The sequence below is a fragment of the Macaca fascicularis genome, chromosome 4, assembly GCF_037993035.2.
Source record: "Macaca fascicularis isolate 582-1 chromosome 4, T2T-MFA8v1.1".
NCBI lineage: Eukaryota > Metazoa > Chordata > Mammalia > Primates > Cercopithecidae > Macaca > Macaca fascicularis.
In genome coordinates this window covers 4238359-4257999 of record NC_088378.1, presented here as the reverse complement: position 1 = coordinate 4257999, position 19641 = coordinate 4238359, and the positions used below count along the sequence as shown (strand labels likewise).

Below are 19641 nucleotides of genomic sequence, written 5' to 3'. Positions count from 1 at the left end.
GTGAACTCCAACTTAAAGAAAAAACAAAACAAAACAAAACATGATATATGAAATGAAAGGAAAATTCTTCAGTGAAATCGCATAAATAAAAAAAAAAATCACAACTTCTAGAAGTCAAGGACACACTTAGAGAAACGCAAAATGCACTGGAAAGTCTCAGCAAAGATTCAAACAAGCAGAAAAAAGAACTTCAGAGCTCAAAGACAAGGCTTTTGAATTAGCCCAATCCATCAAAGACAAATAAAAAAGGATTTTAAAACGTAAACAAAACTTCCAAGAAGCTTGGGACTGTTAAGCGTCCGAACCTAAGAATAATTGGTGTTCCCAAGGAAGAAGAGAAATCTAAAATTCTGGAAAACATATTTGAGGGAAAAATCAAGGACGGCTTCCCCAGCCTTGCTAGAGATCTAGATATTCAAAATACAAGAAGCTCAAAGAACATCTGGGAAGTTCATCACAAAAAGATCATTGCCTAGGCACATAGTCATCAAGTTATCTATAGTGGAGATGAAGGAAAGAATCTCAAGAGCTATCAGGCAAAAGCATCAGGTAAACTATAAAGGAAAACCTATCAGATTAACAGCAGATTTCTCAGCAGAAACCCTACAAGCTAGAAGGGATTGGGCTAATTCAAAAGCCTTATGTTTAGCCTCCTTAAACAAAACAATTATCAGCCAAGAATTTTGTATCCGGTGACACTAAACTTCATAAATGAAGGAAAGAGACAATCTTTTCCAGACAAACAAATGGTAAGATAATTTGCCACTACCAAGCCAGCACTATGAAAACTGCTAGAAGGAGCTCTAAATCTTGAAACAAATCCTCTAAATACACCAAAATAGAACCTTCTTAAAACATAAAAATCACAAAACCTATATAACAATGACGCAACAACAAAAAAAAAGGTATTCAGGCAACAAATAGCACAATGAAAAGAATAGTACCTCACATCTCAACACTAACATTCAATGTAAATGGCCTAAATGCCCCATTTAAAAGATACAGAGTAGCATAAACTTAAGATAAAGAGGTGGAAAAGATATTCCATGAAAATGGATACCGAAAGCAAGCAGGAGTAAGTATTCATTCTTATATCAAACAAAGCAGACTTTAAAGCAACAGCAGTTAAAAAGACAAAGAAGGACATTATATAATTATAAAAGAAGTAGTCCAACAGGAAAATATCACAATCCTAAATATACATGCACCTAACATTGGAGCTTCCAAGTTTACAAAACAATTACTACTAGACCTAAGAAATGAGAGAGACAGTCACACAATAATAGTGGGGGGACTTCAATACTCCACTGACAGCACTAGACAGGTCATCAAAACGGAAAGTCAACAAAGAAACAATGGACTTAAACTATACCCTACAGCAAATGGACTTGACAGATACTTAAAGAATATTCCACCCAACAACTGTTAAAATAAACATTCTACTCATCAGCACATGGAGCATTCTCCAAGACAGACCATATCATAGGCCGCAAAACAAGGCTCAGTAAATTTAAGAACATCAAAGTTATATCAAGTACTCTCCCAGACCACAGTGGAATAAAATTGGAAATTAACTCCAAAAGGTACCCTCAAAACCAGGCAAATACATGGAAATCAAATAACCTGTTCCTGAATGATTGTTGGGTCAACAATAAAATCAAGATGGAAATTAAAACATTATTTGAGCTGAACAATAATAGTGACAGAGCTTATCAAAACCTCTGGGATACAGCAAATGCAGTGCTAAGGGGAAAGTTCATAGCATTAAATGCCTACATCGAAGTCTAAAAGAGCACAAATAGACAATCTAAGGTCACACCTCAAGGAACTGGAGAAACAACAATCCAAACCCAAACCCAGCAGAACAAAAGAAATAACAAAGATCAAAGCAAACCTAAATGAAATAGAAACAAAAAGAAAATACAAAAGTTAAATGAAACAAAAAGCTGGTTCCTTGAAAAGATAAATAAAATTGATAGACCATTAGCGAGATTAACCAAGAAAAGAAGAGAAAATCCAAATAAACTCAATTAGAAACAAAATGGGAGATATTACAACTGATACCATAGAAATACAAAAGATTATTCAAGGCTACTATGAACACCCTTTATTGTACACAAGCTAGAAAACTTGGAGGAGATGCATCAATTCATAGAAATATACAACCCTCTTAGATTAAGCCAGGAAGAAACAGAAACTCTGAACAGACCAATAACAAGCAGCAAAATTGAAATGGTAATTTTTAAATTGCCAACAACAAAAAAGTCCAGAACCAGATGTATTCACAGCAGAATTCTATCAGACATTTGAACAAAAATTGGAACCAATCCTATTGACACTATTCCACAGGATAGAGAAGGAGGGAATCCTTCTTAAATCATTTATGAAGCCATTATTACCCCAATACCAAAATCAGGGAAGGACACAACAGAAAAAGAAAACTATAGACCAATATCCCTGATGAACATAGATGCAAAAATCCTCAGCAAAATACTAACTAACTGAATTCAACAGCATATCAAAAAGATACTCCACCATGATCAAGTGGGCTTCATACCAGGGATCCAGGGATGCAGGGATGGTTTAAACAAGTCAATAAATGTGATATAGCACATAAACAGAATTAAAAACAAAAATCACATGATCAAGCCAATAGATACAGAAAAAGCATTTGACAAAATCCAGCATTGCTTAATTACTAAAACCCTCAGCAATATTGGCATAGAAGGGGCATACCTGAAGGTAATAAAAGCCATCTCTGCCAAACACACAGCCAACATTATACTGAATGGGGAAAAGTTGAAAGCATTTCCCCGGAGAGCTGGAACAAGACATGGATGACCACTTTCACCTCCTCTATTCAACATAGTACTGGAAGTCCTAGCCAGAGCAACCAGACAAGAGAAAGAAATCAAGGGCATCCAAATTGGTAAAGAGGAAGTCAAACTGTTACTGTTTGCTGATGATATAATCGTATACCTAAAAAACCCTAAAGATTCATCCAAAAGGCTCCTCTAACTGTTAATTGAAGTTAGCAAAGTTTCCGGATACAAAGTTAATGTACACAAATCAATAGCTCTGCTACACACCAACAGTGACCAAGCTGAGAATCAAATAAAGAACTCAACCCCTTTTACAATAGCTGGAAAAAAAAAAACTTAGGAATATACCTAACCAAGAAGGTGAAAGATCTCTACAAGGAAAACTACGAAACACTGCTGAAACAAATAATAGATGACACAAACAAACGGAAACACATTCCATGCTCATGGATAGGTAGAATCAATATTGTGAAAATGACCGTACTGCCAAAAGCAATCTACAAATTCAATGCAATTCCCATCAAAATACCACCATCATTTTTCACAGAACTAGAAAAAACAATTTGAAAATTCATATGGAACGAAAAAAGGGCCCACATAGCTAAAGCAAGACTAAGCAAAAAGAACAAAATCTGGAGGCATCACATTACCTGACTTCAAACTACACAGTAATGTCATAGTAACCAAAACATCATGGTACTTGAATAAAAATAGGCACATAGACAAATGGAAGAGAATAGAGAACCAAGAAATAAAGCCAAATATTTACAGCCAACTGCTCTTCAACAAAGCAAACAAAAACAAAGTAGGGAAAGGACACCCTTTTCAACAAATGATGCTGGGATAATTGCATATCCACGTGTAGAAGAATGAAACTCATTCTTCATCTCTCACCTTATACAAAAATTTACTCAAGATGGATCAAAGACTTAAATCTAAGAACCTGAAACAACAAAAATTCTAGAAGATAACATTGGAAAAACCCTTCTAGACACTGGCTTAGACAAAGAGTTCATGACCAAGAACCTAAAAGGAAATACAACAAAAACAAAGATAAATAGATGGGACTTAATTAAATTCAAAAGCTTCTGCACAGCAAAAGAAATAATCAACAGAGTTAACAGACAACCCACAGGGTGGGAGAAAATCTTCACAATCTATATATCCAACAAAGGACTAATATTCAGGATCTGCAAGGAACTCAAATCAAAAATAAAATATAAACAATCCATCAAAGTGGGCTAAGAACATGGATAGACAATTCTTAAAAGAAGATATACAAATTGCCAACAAGTATATGGAAAAATGCTCAACATAACTTATTATCAGGGAAATGCATATCAAAACCGCAAGGTGGTATCATCTCACTCCTGCAATAACGCCCATAATTTAAACAATCAAAAAATAATAGATGTTAGCATAGATGCAGTGAAAAGGGAACACTTTTACACTACTGGTGGAAATGTAAACTAGTACAACCACTATGGAAAACAGTGTGGAGATTCCTTTAAAAACTAAAAGTAGAATTACTATTTGATCCGGCAGTCCCACTCCTGGGTATCTACCCAGAGGAAAAGTCATTATACCAAAAAATACTCACACAGCATAATTTGCAAATGCAAAAATATGGGACCACCCCAAATGCCCGTCAATCAATGAGTGGATAAAGAAACTGTGGTATATATACCATGGAATACTACTCAGCCATAAAAAAGAATGAAATAATGGGATTCACGGCAACCTGGATGGAACTGGAGACCATTATTCTTAGTGAAGTAACTCAGGAATGGAAAAACCAAACATTGTGTGTTCTCACTCATAATTGGGAGCTAAGTTATGAGGACATGAAGGCATAAGGATACAATGGACTTTGGGAACTCATGGAAAGGGCTAGGAGGGGGGTTAAAGGATAAAAGACTACACACTGGGTAGTGTACACTGTTTGGGTGATAGTTGTACCAAAGTCTCAGAAATCACCACTGAAGAACTTATTCATGCAACCAAATACCACCCATTCCCCAAAATCCTATTGAAACAGAAAATTAATTTTTAAAGAATTAGTTAAATTAGTTGTATATTTTAAATTAGTTAAAATATATATACGTATATGCATATACACACATATATACATATACACACATATATATAAAATGGAGTCCCATCACTCTCCTGCTTAGAAATCCCAAAAGGCTTCCAGGAAAAAAGAATACAATCCAAGACCTTGCCATGACCTCAAATCCTGACATCACACTCTCCTCTCCACGTGCATCTCAGGCCAGCCTGGGCAGCCCCAGGCCTGCATGTGGTTCCTGAAGCCAAGCCAAGCTCAGGCTTCCTTGGTCCGGCCATGCCAGGGTCTGTCTGTCTGGGACAATCCACTCCCGCGTCTTGCTGGTTGGTTTCTTCTCATCAGTAAGGTCTTAGTCTAAACATGGCATGGGTAGAGAAGTCTACGGTAACCATGCCCCATGCCTCTGCTAATATGGCCGACCCAGAGCACTCCCTGTCACCCTATTTCTGCACAGTACTTACCCCCATGTGAAACCATCTTGTTGAGTTGTTTATTTGCGAGGATGCTAAAATAGAAGACTCGTACTCTTCTTTTTCATGGAATCCTGGTGCCCAGCACAGGGCCAGACCCACAGCTATCACTCCCCAGACTTTGCCCAAAGAATAAAAGGAGAAGGGAGGGTGAGGCAGGGGTGGATTGGCTTGAGCCACCAAGTGTGTAGCTGGCAGTGGAGGAGCCCAAGGCCACCCCCGCCCATGGATATCCACGAGATCGTTCATCATTTCGAGAAGGATGTTGCTATGTTTACCCTATTGACTTGGAGATATGCATTTATGTGGCTAAATCCTCATGTAGAATGAGCTTTCCCGACACAGGAGCTGCATCCTATGAGTACTCAGTCCCATGTGCCTAGCGCAGTGTGTGGCCTGAGACTGACACCCAGCATGTGTTCACAGCCGTTTCCTCAAGCTCACTGAATTCTCACCTTCGCTTTCTTTGGAAATGGTTTTATAGGGTTTGCTCCCTCTGTTCTACATGGGACAGAAGTGAGACACTGGGTTCAGGGACCAGGGGCACTCACGCCTGGCTCCACTGTGCCCACAGGGCCTCCACCAGAGAAGTGTGAGACTCCAGATTCAGGAACAAGGGGCACTCACGCCTGGCTCTGCTGTGCCCACGGGGCCTCCGCCAGAGAAGTGGAACGGAGGCGTTTCCTTCACGGTGGCTACTCAATGTGCATTTGGCAAGTGGGATGTTTGGGTTATATATCCTGGAAAAATATGTCTTCATGATTCCCTAGAGAATTTTATGACTCACATAAATTGCAAAGTCTATCTCCACACCCAGCTCTCAGCTGCATGTACGTTACAAGGGTACAAGGATTTTTTTTCCCCATTACTTCAAAATATCTGAAGGATAACAAGCTATACAATTTTCTGACGCCTTGCATCTTACCCAAACACACACAGCATTATCTATGGGGGAAAATCCACTCAATTAAGAAAAAAAACCTATATATGTATATAAATCTTACCATAATTAAATTATCCATTTAGCATTAATAAACTATAAGAAGATTTTGTAATTCTTGTAAATCAATAATACATCCCACCTATGACGAGACAGCAGCCAGAGAATGGGGAGGTATAATTTTTTAAAACAGCTCCGACTAAAACCCCCTGGATTTTTACGCACACATAAAGGAATAATGTTTGTCTTTTTCCAGTGTGGAGAGGGGAGAGAGATGGAAAAATAGGATAAAAAGTCTCAGTGTGGCAATGAAGGTCCTGTGAGTTCCACACAGCCTCGGCCGGGGGCATGGATCTGAGCCCCTGCGGCCTCCTCAGGAAAGCTCAGGCTGCTTCTGAGGTCTCACGGGGGATGCACCTATGGGGTGGGTAAGGAGGGAGATGACAGGGACACAGAGGGACAGATGTGGCCAGCACCCTCCCTGTGACCAGAGATGCCTGTAGCACTGAGATAAGGCCTGAACAGAAGGGACTGAGCCACCAGGTTTGACCCATGACCTGAGTGCATTAGCCAAAAATAAAAAATCTGCCCCCAATGTTGAGTACGCTGGGGGAAATGAAGGATTCTAGGAGAAAATAAGTCTGTAGAAAAAAACCTTTGTTTAAATTCCCTCACTCATTAGTTCCCTGCTATATTTAGCAAATTACATCATCTGTGATGCCTCAATTTCACCACCTGAAAAATGGGGGAAAACTAACAGATCCCCTGCCCACTTCCCAGGGCTGAGGGAGGGTACGAGGCATGGAAAACAGGCGCACGTCAAGAGTCGGGTTGTTATTTCACAGCTGTTCCTCTGCAGGCAGGAGGATAGCCACGCCACCAGTCCTCAGGGGCTCAAACCTGGGAGGCCTTCCAGACACCCAAACCCAAACGGGATCTCATGGCTTTCTCCAACCTGCTGCTCTGCACACTAGACACAGAAAACGTAGCTTTCACTGGGTCTTTTGCTTCATGATTTAGCAACGACCTCAATGCAGAAGGTGATTCTTGGCTGTGATCGGATGAGCACAATTTTTTCTTGAGAACCAGCGTTTTATGAGACCCACCCCCCCGGCATCCCAATAAAATCACCAGGCTGCGGAGACACTTACTGCTTTGCCCCAGCAGCTACAAGGAAGGCCCCACAGGCCATTTGCTGGTGCCCATTCCCTGGAGCCATGTGTGAGGAGCGAGCAGCAAACGCTCCGCTCCAGGCTCCTGATTTGGTGCTCTGAGACCACGGGACATGGTCTCCAGCCGGTGCCCACGATTTTGGAGAATGTTCCTGTTCGCACTGAGTAATCCTTTTCTTCTCGGAAAGAAAGCACTCTGGGAAATGTGCAAAGGCTGACTTCGTTACAGAAGCAGAAAAATGAGGATCCCAGAAACTGAAAAGAGCTATAAACTGTCTTCATCTGCCCAGGAATGACAAATGACAAACACTCAGTGAGAAAGGAATAACCAGAAGGAGAGATGTCTGCAGATGACAAGAGCCAGACTTTTTGTCTTTTGTGGATTCTTGCAAGTAATTACCACTTACACATCAAATGATATGCTGTCCCAATCTTCTTTACAAAATCATACATTTTTCTTCTTTTTCTGCCTCAATAAATGCTAATGTTCCATGAAGCCAATGTTATTCTCACCCACCCCACAGTGCGTCTAAACACAGATGGGCCTGCAGTGGCTTAGCCGCATCACCCTCTTTCCAGAAGGCATGATGCTTACCCTACCCTTTTCTAGCATTTCTGCAAGGACTAAAGTGATTCTTGTCTGCTGGACAGAGAAACAGTAAGAAATCCAAATGCAAATAGACTGACACCATCATGGTGACTTATGTAACACCAGCTTTTAGAGTCGTCACAGAGACAGATTCACAGGAGGTAATAAGCAAGGACTGGAAGACCGTTTTATCACTCTTCTTTCAAATCTAGTAGCTATTTCTTTTAAACAGTAATTGCATTGCTCTTAATTGCTTCATTAGTGCCTGGGCTTCATTATTCACCTTGTCTCACTTCTATTCAAACCAGTTTAGATTGTTTTTCTGTTTTTTACGAGGAACAATGGAACTCTGGATTGCAGAGATAGGAGAGGCGATGTGGCCGCACAGGCAGTTCAGCCTGTCCCAGGCCATATCCTGCTGGAGCTTTGGCCCAGAGCTCCTGAATACACCCTGACTGGCTCTCTCTTTCACGCTTGCTGTCTGTTGCCATGAATCTCTTCCTGGCCTTCCTCCTCACCAGGGGACTCGTCGAGGGGTCTAAGCAGCAACCACTCAGCAACTGCGGGAGCTGGGCATTGCAGGAGGCCACACTGATGTGCTCAGGAGCTCAGCCCTCAGCTGCCCATGGGCCCCTGGATGCCCTTGTAAGGAGGCTGCCTGTCCAGGCCTGAGGGTCCCTCTGTGACCTCTCAGCTGGTGCTGTGTCTTCAGCGTCCTCCTTGGCTCAAAGAGACTGTCATCCGGCAGCCGAAGCCCTGTGATCCCCATGTAGCTGCGTCCTGCCAACTGATGGTGACAGCAGGAAATGCCACCTGCCGTGCCCCCCGGCCCAGATACTTTCTATTCTGCTATCAAAAATCGTAAAATTTGAGAGGAAAGGGAAGTACTCCAGTAGCCACAAGGAAATCAAGTGGAATCCTGCTAACATTTTCAATAGCACCTAGATCTGGTTTTCTAGAGTTGACCTAACAAGAAAATGGTCCTATTGTTATTAATAAACATAACCCTGAAATCTAAGCACTTTAAAAATCCATGCAACAGGGCAGGTGTGGTGGCTCATGCCTGTAGTCACAGCACTTTGGGAGGCCAAGGCGAGAGGATCATTTGAGCTCAGGGGTTCGAGACCAGCCTCGACAATATAGTGAGACCCTGTGTCTAAAAAAAATAAAAATAAAAATAAAAAAATAAATTCATGCAACAAATTCTAATATTTTTCAAAGGTTGTTCTGTGAAATGAAAACTCACCTAAAAATCATCTATGAATCTGAGAACACATAGGGAACAAATACAACAAAACAGCACAGAGACCTGGGAGGTGGGCGCTGCCTGGCGCTGCACAGACTTCACCTCTGCGCCATGGAAGTGGACAGGTGGGGCCTCTCCTGGCCCAAAGCCATTGAAGCTGGCTCTCCTCCTCCATCAGGACAGCATCAGCCCTCCCAACCGCCAGCACAGCAGCTCAGAGGAGGCTGGCCGAGCGCCACCACCACGTCCTATCCCACACAGATCAGTGCTCGGCTTTGGGCCCACCGAAGTCTCACGAGTGTGGCTGTGAGGTTCGTTTGAGTACACTTGGCCCAACGTCCAGATCAGGTTCCCAGGCAACAAGACAACAAGTTGCCTCTAGACCCTCAAACAAGTCCACCCAGTTAGGCCTGCAGGGAAGTCCCCAGGCGAGCCATGAGCTTGTTTCCCACACGGAGCTGTCGCCTCATGGAGGCACTCTCATCCCTGGTGCTTCTCTGCCTCCCTATGCACAGCCTGCAGGAGGGAGGGAGGAAGGGGAGAGCCCAGAACCTCAGGGAGCCAGGGCCTCGCCTGCCCACAGGCGTCATTCTCCTTCCAGATTTTTCTTCCATGACTGTGATGTCACTATACAGAGCCCTTCAAGTAATCCCTTAAAGAAGTATTTCCTGACAGAATCTGCTGGGTTTTGTGGTTGTTGTTCAGAATAGGAAGGATGCCTGCCGCCTCTGATGTGTCAGATGAAATTAGACCAAGAATCCACCCGTCCCATGAATTTCTAACACAAACTCCCCCACATTGCTACTGCCTTCCTGAGGGAGGAGGCTGTTCCCTCAGCAATGGTGAATAAAGGTGTATTGCAGTAACACCCAAGCTGGAGAACAGATATCTTGTCTTACACCCAAGCTTCACACTGGACCTTCACCAGAACTCACCTTCTCGGAAGCTGCACAGAACTGTAACGCGAGGAATCACATGCCTAGATATCATACGTGATCTATCCCAAATGCCTTCCACACTTCAAAAACTATGTGAGAAGCCTACACCACGAAACTCTTATCAGTGAAAGTACTCACAAGCTAGAGTGATCACAGCGCCTCCTGCGCTCTTCCAGGGCAAGCCTCGCTCACCTTTTTCTTCTTTTCCGTGAACGATAATGCCTGCCCTACAGATTAGCAATAAATATTCTTGGCTGAATAAATGATGGGAAAACTGCCGCTGACTTGAATGATTTTTTTCCTAAATAAGATGACTTTTTGTCATATGTGTTCAGACTGGCAACAGGCATGAAAAGTTTATCAGTTTAGTTGCCACAAAATTTCTCTTTTTCCAAAAAACCACAACAGATGTTGGCAAGGATGTAGAGAAAGGGAACGCTTATACACTGTTGGTGGAAATGTAAATCAGCATGATCTCTACAAAACACATACGAAAATTTTTCAGAAAACTAAAAACAGAACTACTATTTGATCCATAATCCCACTACTGGGTATCTACACTAAGGAAAAGAAAGTATCACACAAAAAAGACACCTGCACTTATCTGTTTATCACAGCACAATTCACAATAGCATAGCCATGGAATCAACGTAAGTGTCCAATAGCAAAGAATTCGATCAAGAAAATGTGGTACAGATACACCATGGAATACTATTCAGCCCCAAAAAAAGCATGAAATCATGCCTCTAGCAGTAACGTGGTTGGAACTGGAGGCCATTATCCTAAGTGAAATAACTCAAATGCCGCATGTTCTCACCTATAAGTGGGAGCTAAAGAATGAGCACACATGAATATATAGGAGGAAGAGTAAACACTGGGCTACAAAAGGTGGGAGCGCGGGAGTGGGGGTGAGAGTGAAAAATCATAAGTCGGGTACCGTGCTCACTGTTCTGGTAATGGCTAGGCTAGAAATCCAGACATCACCACTACACAATATATCCACATAACAAAACTGCATTTGGAAGAAAGAAGAAGAAAGAAGAAGAGGAAGAAAGAAGAAGAAAGAGGAAGAAGAAGAAAGAAGAAAAAGGGTTTTGTGATTGTTGTTCAGAATATGGCTCTTTTATTTGAGCCATAAATCCCTCACCTAGAGAAGACCTTGCAAACAACCACTCTGGAGGCCAAGAAGGATGTCAAAAGCTTCTCTCTAACAAAACTTAAAACAACATCATAGAGTATTCAAATGACATTCATCTGCAGCTAGACTAAAAAATTCCATGTTGGGTTTTCAGCATCATCTATCAGAAACATCAAGTAAACAAGTAATTTTCTCCAGTATTTTCTCATTCTTCCCACAAATACTGCAAATGTATCTAAATATCAATATTATAGTTCTGCAAAATACTCCTAAAATCTGTTTGGAACTCTATTCCTTCATTTATTAAGATGCAAAGATATACTGGTTTTCTATTATTCAGATACAGTAAGCATCCAGAAACAGTAATAATCTCCTCCATCTCATATTCCATTATCAAAAAAAACTTTTAAAGAGGTTGGTTTCTTTCATTACATTCTATGATAGATTCACATCTAGATTTCCATCAAAAATGTAGAGAACAAGACAACTTGAGACTAGGAGCTCTTAAAAAATAAACACCGTTAATGAAAGAATTTTTTGTTAGTTGTGTATAAGCACTTTTGGGCATATAATGTGCTATGGTCTAAATGTTTATATTTCTCCAAAACTCACATGTTAAAATCCTAGCAATAAAGGTTAGGTGAGAACTTTGGGAGGTGATTAAGTCTTGAGGGTGGAGTTCTCATGAATGGGATTAGTATCCTTATCAAAGAGACCCCAGAGATCTCCCTTGTCCCTTCCACCGCTTGAGGACACAGGGTAAAGAAGGCTGGCCATGAACCAGAAAAGTGTGCTTCACTAGCCGTCAAACCTGCCATGCCTTAATTGTGGACTTCCCAGCCTCCAGAACTATGAGAATACCTTTCTGTTGTGTAGAAGCCTCCCAGTGTGGCATTCTGCTATGGCAGCCTGAATGCAGCAGGACATGGTGTTATGGAATCTTGCTGCTCCGGTTGAACCTAGCAGAATGAAGAGTCTGCTGCACCCATCCTGGCTCAGGGCCCTGTCGACAGCCTCCTGAAGCCAACTACTAAGTCATCACATTAGTCTGCCTGCAGTAAACGCACTAAGTTCCCTGGAAATCAGAGTTCCCACGAAAGCCTAGAAAAGTATTCTGAAAAATGACAGCCAGTTATTTCTCTGAAACCCTTGGCCTTATGAATTTGCTGTCTTACGAATTTGCAGGGAGGGTACACCTTCCTTTCCCACTCCTACCACTTTGCAAGTATCAGATTGAGCATCATATTTTCAGGAAAGTCACTGCCTCGTCTGCCTACCCTTTGACCTTCATGGAACTGGCAAAAGTGGCGCTGTCTACTCTCCCAGGGGATGCAAAGGTACAAGGCCAGGCCAAGCATAGTGTTTTAAGAATGCAGCTGGATCGCTGCGCAGCTAGAAGAGAGCCGGACTCTAGACTCCCACATCAGCGAAAACGCACAGAACCAAAAGGCAGCTGGATAAACGCAAGGCAGCCGAACACCATTTTTCTTCATTTAACCAGTGGACTATGTCATCGGATCCTAAGATCCAGTGACACTTGGCTTAAATGTTGCATTGGTGTGCATAGGTTTAGATGGTAGTGAAATGCAGCGTTCAGCATCTGAGCAGACCATTTTCTAAAACCAGTAATGTTCATCGATCCAGCCCTTCCAGTCTACAGTATCTGCCAGCTATCTTAAAAGTCAACAGAGTTGCAAACTTTCTAACTTTTCTGGCTGCAGGTGGCATGTGGCTGAGCGACTCAGTCTTCTTAATGGCCAAGTCAATGGTCCATGGCTCCAGCCACCTCTGAGAGCGTTTCCTTTCCCAGTGGTGGAAGTGTGGCTGTGTAACTACAAAGCCTTCACTACAGCCTCAACTCAGCTTTCGAATTTAGCTCTTTTGTGTCCAGTGTCTCCCTGATGGACATGCTTATTCTTACCAAAATCTCCCCTGAGAACACCAGTGTTGCTGAGATACTTTTACTTTATTAAAGTCTAAGTCTGTTTTCTGTTGCCTGGGTCAGGCCCAAGCTCCTGCATGGCATGAAAATGAAGACATGCACAGCCTGGAGCAGCAAGAGCTCTTTCTTCTCTTCCATTTGATGTCCCCTCAGGCTGATATTCTGTCTCTCTTCCCTTCTTTCCCAGTCAACCCCTACAGGCCCTGGGACACTTCTCCGCCCACTGGAAAGGCAACTCCCACAGATGGAATCCGCTTTTCTCCCCAGCTCTGCTGAGCTCTTCATCAGACATTTTAAGCAGCTGTGTCACATGACACGGTACGGGGAGCCCCACACCAGCCTTCCAGGCCAGCTGGTTACTCCTAGGCCTCCTTGACTGGTACTAATGCACCATGCCCCTCACAAGCACCCGTGCCAGGAGACCACGAACTTCACCTCGATTGACAGCCTTCCTTCCTATGCTCCAACTATTCCTTTTGAGGGAGATTACTGAATATAATAAGCACATAATATGTACATGTGCATGTATATATATTTGTGCGTGTATATGTCTTGAGACACATATGTCACTAAAATAATTGCTCGCAGATATTTAATTTCAAACTTCCATTTCCCCCTTCACTACCTTCTGGGCCCAATCTCCCCAAACAAAGCAGACTGTAATAAAACGTGTATAATTACTTCTTCTGCAGTGTCTTCTGTGGCCGGTTCAGCATCCACGTTGAGATCCTCCTCTGTGGTCTGGTAACAAAGACAGATGTTAAAGATGGTTAGCATTGCCATGTGTTTGTAGATGGCCTCATACAGGTTTCCAATATGAAAAAGTACTAACTAAATATCCCCCATGAGTTCTCTAGGACATGGAAACTATATCACCGTCCCTTCCCACCTGAATTTATGTGCAACTATATGATGCTTCATGCCCAAGATGGATCCTTTATACAACAGGTGGTAAGTAAGGCAAGGAGTGTTCAGACTAAACTCTAACTCAAACGACTAAATCAATGAAGTGAGTGTGACTTACAGCACAATCTAAAGGAGGACAAGGTGAATCTAAAGGACAAGGTGATTCTTGCCAGTGGAGAAGGTGTGGATTTTCATGAAGCTAAAAAACGAACGGAGCTGATGTGGAAGCACAGAGCAGCAGTGAAGGCCTGTGTGACCACTCCCATGAGAATGGAACCAAATCAGTCCAGAGTGAGTGCTGGCAGAATGGATTCCAGCATAGCAATGAGGCCCAGCTCATAAAACATAAAGCAAGTGTTTCTGTGGTTTAAGCAGTTCCATCTGGGTCTGAGTCTTTGGTTTCTACTTAACTTGGGGCCAACTGCTTAACCTGGGCCTCGGAGACACGGCAGTGCTTCTACCTAGACATGTGGGGAGAGCTCCGTGGAGGAACACCAGCCAGCCATCAGCACGGGCTGTTATGCAGTAGACACTCAAAGTGAACTGCTGTCATTATTACTATTTCTAGTTTCATCTTCTCACCAAGTAGCCAGGAGATAATCATCTCTATCCAAGCTTGACTATGAATCTTCAAAGAATCATGTTTGATCTGCATTGTTTAAAAATGGAGTTTTCTCTTTCTCAATCTAATGTATTATGACATCCCAGAGAGAAAAAAATCATGCTTATTCCTCCAAGAGAACACAAATAAAATGGGTCAGCCATACCTTGTGGACTGGCTTATGGACTTGCCTTACTCATCATTTCTCCCATTTTCTTGTCTTTCCCCCAAAGCACGCCCTTGGCTGCTGTAACCCCACTGAAAGCAATGATTGAAAAGTCCTGCGTTTGAGACATGCCTTCAACTTGCCAGAACATAATTCATGAAATACTACATATTTCTTTTTCATGCTAGATTCTGCAGGGGTTTTCTGGAGGTTCTGGCTCTTAATTAGTATGTCTCCTTGTCAACACACTCATTTATGGGTAAGTTATATCATCTGAAATATCTCAGAACAACGCAGAGAACCACAAAGACTTCCCCTGGACAGTCAGATGAATCTCCCCTGGTCTACAATTTTTATAAACTGTATGCAGTGTTCTCTAGTACAATGGACCTCAGACCCAATTCAGTTCAGGTCTCTCAGACTACAGCTGGGAAAACAGGCCAGAAAGGATAGCAACTCGAAAAGGTGGTTAGAGCAAAACATGAATCCAGGAATGCTGACTCTTGTCCCTGGAAATCCAATCATCAGCCGTGTCACATTTGCATAACAGCAAGGAACTAAAGCACTAAAATCTAAACTAAATCACTAAAAAATAAGCACTACAATCTCTTAGCAGATTTTCTGATGAGAAAAGCATGCAGACTCCTCCTGCAAGGGTTTTAGGGCATTTAATTTGGAGTTCAGAGGCCAGATATGCTCTATATAGCTGTGCCACATTTCCTGATATGTGAGTTATTTTGATACCATACAACATAAAACATGGACAAAACTAGAGAGTAAAATCAGCCTCTGAATTCCAAAACACAGAGGATTTTGTGGATTTGGAAATTTCCTCAGAAACTTGAAGTACCTCAGGGTTAATATTTAAGCTTTCATTTTTCTAGAGAAAGAACTCTGGTTTTCTGGGTTCCAAGTAAATAGGAATTTAACACTGTCCATACTCCACCAGTTATGCTCTCCTGAAAAAATTTAGCTAAGAAGCCTGAAAAAAATTTATTTTGCTTCAGGGGCTATTTAATGTATCCAATTTTCCTCAAAACTGTTACCATCTGCCCTCTCCTGGGGCTGGCAAGGCAGGGCAGGCTATCAGTCAACTCAGCTCCAAATTCTTGCCACTTGCAAGTGCATTCTAGGCTCATGGCATAGTTTTCAAATCATGTGAATCTATTCATTGCCGATCCATTTATGAGCAATTTGAGAAATACGGGAAACATGAGCTGCTCCTCATGGCTTTGGTCACTGGAAATAATGTGAAGACCAGGGTCCCACCTGGAATTGTAAAGCCCCTGTCCCCTCTCTCCCATCCTTTCTGAGCCCAGGGCGGAATCCTCCCTCTGAATGAACCCTTCATTCATGAGGGCTGAGCACCTTCCAGCTTCAGCACAAGCAAATGTGCTGACGATGACCAGACAGGGCTATAGGAAGCACTAGAAAATGAGAAAAGAACTTCTAGCTAATCACTTGCTCATTCACTAATTCGATATTTAGAAAAGTTGAATCTCTCAGAAAAAATAGACTTGAAATGGCAACCGCAGTAAGGGACTGGATCTTTCCAAGGCATTGTCCTCAACACCAAGAACAACCCCATGTACAAACAGAAGAATCAGTAACAGTAAGAAGCCCTGGTGTCGTCCTTCTCCCACCTCAGGTACTGTCCATAAGCAGCAATATGTATCTGGGCTGTTCCATCTAAAACAAATGGCCTTTAATGTCTGTGCTATGCCCAACAATCTCTCTTAAACATCAACACATATGTCAAGCATTATTTAGTTTGCCTTTCCAAGGCAAGTATTCAACATGAAGCATTAAGTAAATTCTCTTCTAAAACAGAATCTCCCATTCAATTTAAAGTTATGTTAGGTGACTACCTCAAGACATACATACAAAAATAAACAAAATTTAAAATAGCATTGAATTTATAAATACAGTGCTGGGAGTAGGAGATAAGCAAAAATTAAATTGGATTTTGAGGTTTGGTGAGTGATGAAAAGTCAACCATGTTTAAATGCCATTTGAGTTGCTATAAACACAGAGCAGGTATATCTAATAATTTAGTAGATGTCAATAAATTTGGGGAACTTTCTCTTCTAGGAAAATGTATGTTGACCATCTCCAATTCAAATGGAGCAAATCGGATTCCGTGGAGCAGAGGTTTGCATGTCCCCAGGGAAGCATGGAGTGAAAAACTCTCAGCAGTGATTCCTGCACACCCACCAGCCCTGGGATGGGCAAGGAACACTTGGATTTCATTATCTTTTCTATTTATGTTTAATCACACTTCTTTATCTGACCATTCATCCTTTTAAGGTTGCATTATCTTTTCTCGTTTAAGATCACATTATCTTTATGCTCTCTGTTCCTTGATTCATCATTGATTTTTGCCTTCTGGTTTCATCTTTCACTGTAGCAAATGGAAGGCTTCTAATTTAAAGCCACTTGTTGAAGGAAAATCAAACTGATGCAGATTAGTTTGGAAACGGGAATACTTAAGACTTACACAGACTTTAAGAAGCATCCTGAAGTTTCCCTAAGGGCAACAATTTGTTTCTTGTACTCATTATCATTTATGTATTTACACCACACACAATGCCGTGTGTGTGTGTGTACACTCGCAATGTTTATCCATGTGCATACACAACGCAACATATACATCCACACACACTGGACACCCAACTCTCTGACCCATCACAGTCACCTAACAAACATGCGCTGATTATAGTAAATGAGCAATGCATTGGCTGCGGAGATCGGATTCTTGAGAATGCTGTGAAAAGTGCGTTCCTTCCTGCACTCACCTCTATTTCCATAGGCTCCACCTCGATTTTTTTCCATAGTTCCAGCAACTGTGCGATCGGCATTTTTAAACTTTCCTTTTCTGCTGGTCAAGTATTGATAGTAAGAAAGGAAATAAATAGAGGCTCGGACTGGCACAGGGGGACGGCCAGAAGGGATGTCGGAAGCCAAGGGACGCAGAGGCTGGCGGGTGGCGGCGATGGAGAGGACAGATCCGGCTCCCAGAGGAGGTCGTGAGTGCGGGCCCGCGGCTGCCCGGGAGGAGGGACCCGGGGGGCTGCAATATGGCTGCCCGGGTGCCCGTCCCCTCCCTGCCAAGCCAGGGCTCTGGGGAGCTGCTGCCGCTTCCCGCTCAGGCTGGGGCGAGGAAAGGAGGGGACGGCGCTGCGGCTTCAGAATCTGTACTGCGACTTTGGCAGAGTAAACGCTGCACTTGCAGCTTCGAATTGGATTTCCTGCCTCTCCCCCCTCCCTTCCCTGGCCATGCTCTTCCCTCCTCCCCTCACTATTTTACCTTAATTGGCTCTAAATGAGGGTGAAAGTTGAGTCTGAGGATGCTGCTGCCATAGAAACTGCATAGCAACCAAGGGCTGGGGAAGCGGGGAGCGGGGCGGGTGCGGCAGGTCTGTCCCCCCACCCCCAGCACACCCCTCCCCACCTCCCCAGCCTGCCGCACCTCCCGGGAGACCCACACCGCCACCTCCCGCCGCAGAACGGGAGGGACAGGGACAGGGACGGAGGAGGGGACGAGGGGAGGGCCCCAGGCAGCACAGCTTCCTGCGGGGCGTACAGGAGACTCCGGCACCCCTGGACGCGCTGCTGACTGAGCTGCCAGCGACTGCCTCCCCCGAGGGCTGGGACAGCACCTCAGGAGAAGAGGGACGAAGAGGGACGACAGACAGATAGCTGGGAAGAGGCGAGGGCTGCCCGTGGGGTCCGCTGGGCCCTACCCAGCCCTGCCCAGAACTGCCCGAGACAGCACTCAGGCCTCTGCGGGCCAGAATGAAAGGCACGTGGGCCGCTCGGGCTCCCAGTGGCAGGGCCTGAGGGACAAAAACATTAATTCAAACGTGTATCCTGCCCCTCAGCAACTTCAGGTCTCCACCTCGTCCTATTTCACAGGTGACAAAGTCCTGACGCTCAGGGAAGGAACCCGGAAGACACAGCCAGGCGCCGCAGGAGAGCGAGGCCTCCTGAGCCACGGCTCCTTGGAAGAGGAACCGGGGAAAATTACCCTCCCTGTTTCCCTTTTTTTGAGGGATCGAGTGGGGGGATCTCTCTTGCCTCCCTCCTTACTCCCCCTTCTGTCCTGGGTAATTAAAAATGCCTGCGGGTGAAAGACGTATTCATTTCTCCAGTCGTCCGAGTGCTAATCCAGAAGCATTTTGGTTCCCTCTTTTGGGAAAGGGTGTTAAAGTTAACACACTGTAATGCTGCTTTGGGAGTAAGTGTATTCATTTCTATAGCAAATTCCTTTATCTTTGAGAAAAATATATTTTTAAAAATGGCTTGGCCGGGCGCGGTGGCTCAAGCCTGTAATCCCAGCACTTTGGGAGGCCGAGACGGGCGGATCACGAGGTCAGGAGATCGAGACCATCCTGGCTAACACGGTGAAACCCCGTCTCTACTAAAAAATACAAAAAACTAGCCGGGCGAGGTGGCGGGCGCCTGTAGTCCCAGCTACTCGGGAGGCTGAGGCAGGAGAACGGGCGTGAACCCGGGAGGCGGAGCTTGCAGTGAGCTGAGATCTGGCCACTGCACTCCAGCCTTGGCGACAGAGCGGGACTCCGTCTCAAAAAAAAAAAAAAAAAAAAAAAAAGGCTTAATGTTCTCCAAAAGTATCAATC

The 19641-nt window shown here is 43.5% G+C and overlaps 1 protein-coding gene across 2 annotated transcripts in view; it reads right to left on the bottom strand.

Moving 5' to 3' along the window:
* The window catches only part of RPS6KA2 (ribosomal protein S6 kinase A2), a 451568-nt gene extending 433059 nt beyond the window's left edge, over nucleotides 1-18509 (bottom strand). Inside the window, exons 1-3 of one of the 2 annotated variants that reach the window (XM_045390398.3) lie at nucleotides 18309-18509; nucleotides 17797-17876; nucleotides 14010-14069 (exon numbers count right to left, since the gene is read on the bottom strand). In XM_045390398.3, the coding sequence (XP_045246333.1) occupies nucleotides 14010-14069; nucleotides 17797-17859 (123 nt within the window). In that variant the 5' untranslated portion in view covers nucleotides 17860-17876; nucleotides 18309-18509. Of the gene's footprint in view, nucleotides 1-14009; nucleotides 14070-17796; nucleotides 18203-18308 lie in introns of those variants that run through there. The other variant, XM_045390397.3, reaches the window with a different exon arrangement.
* Nucleotides 18510-19641: the final 1132 nt, after the last annotated feature.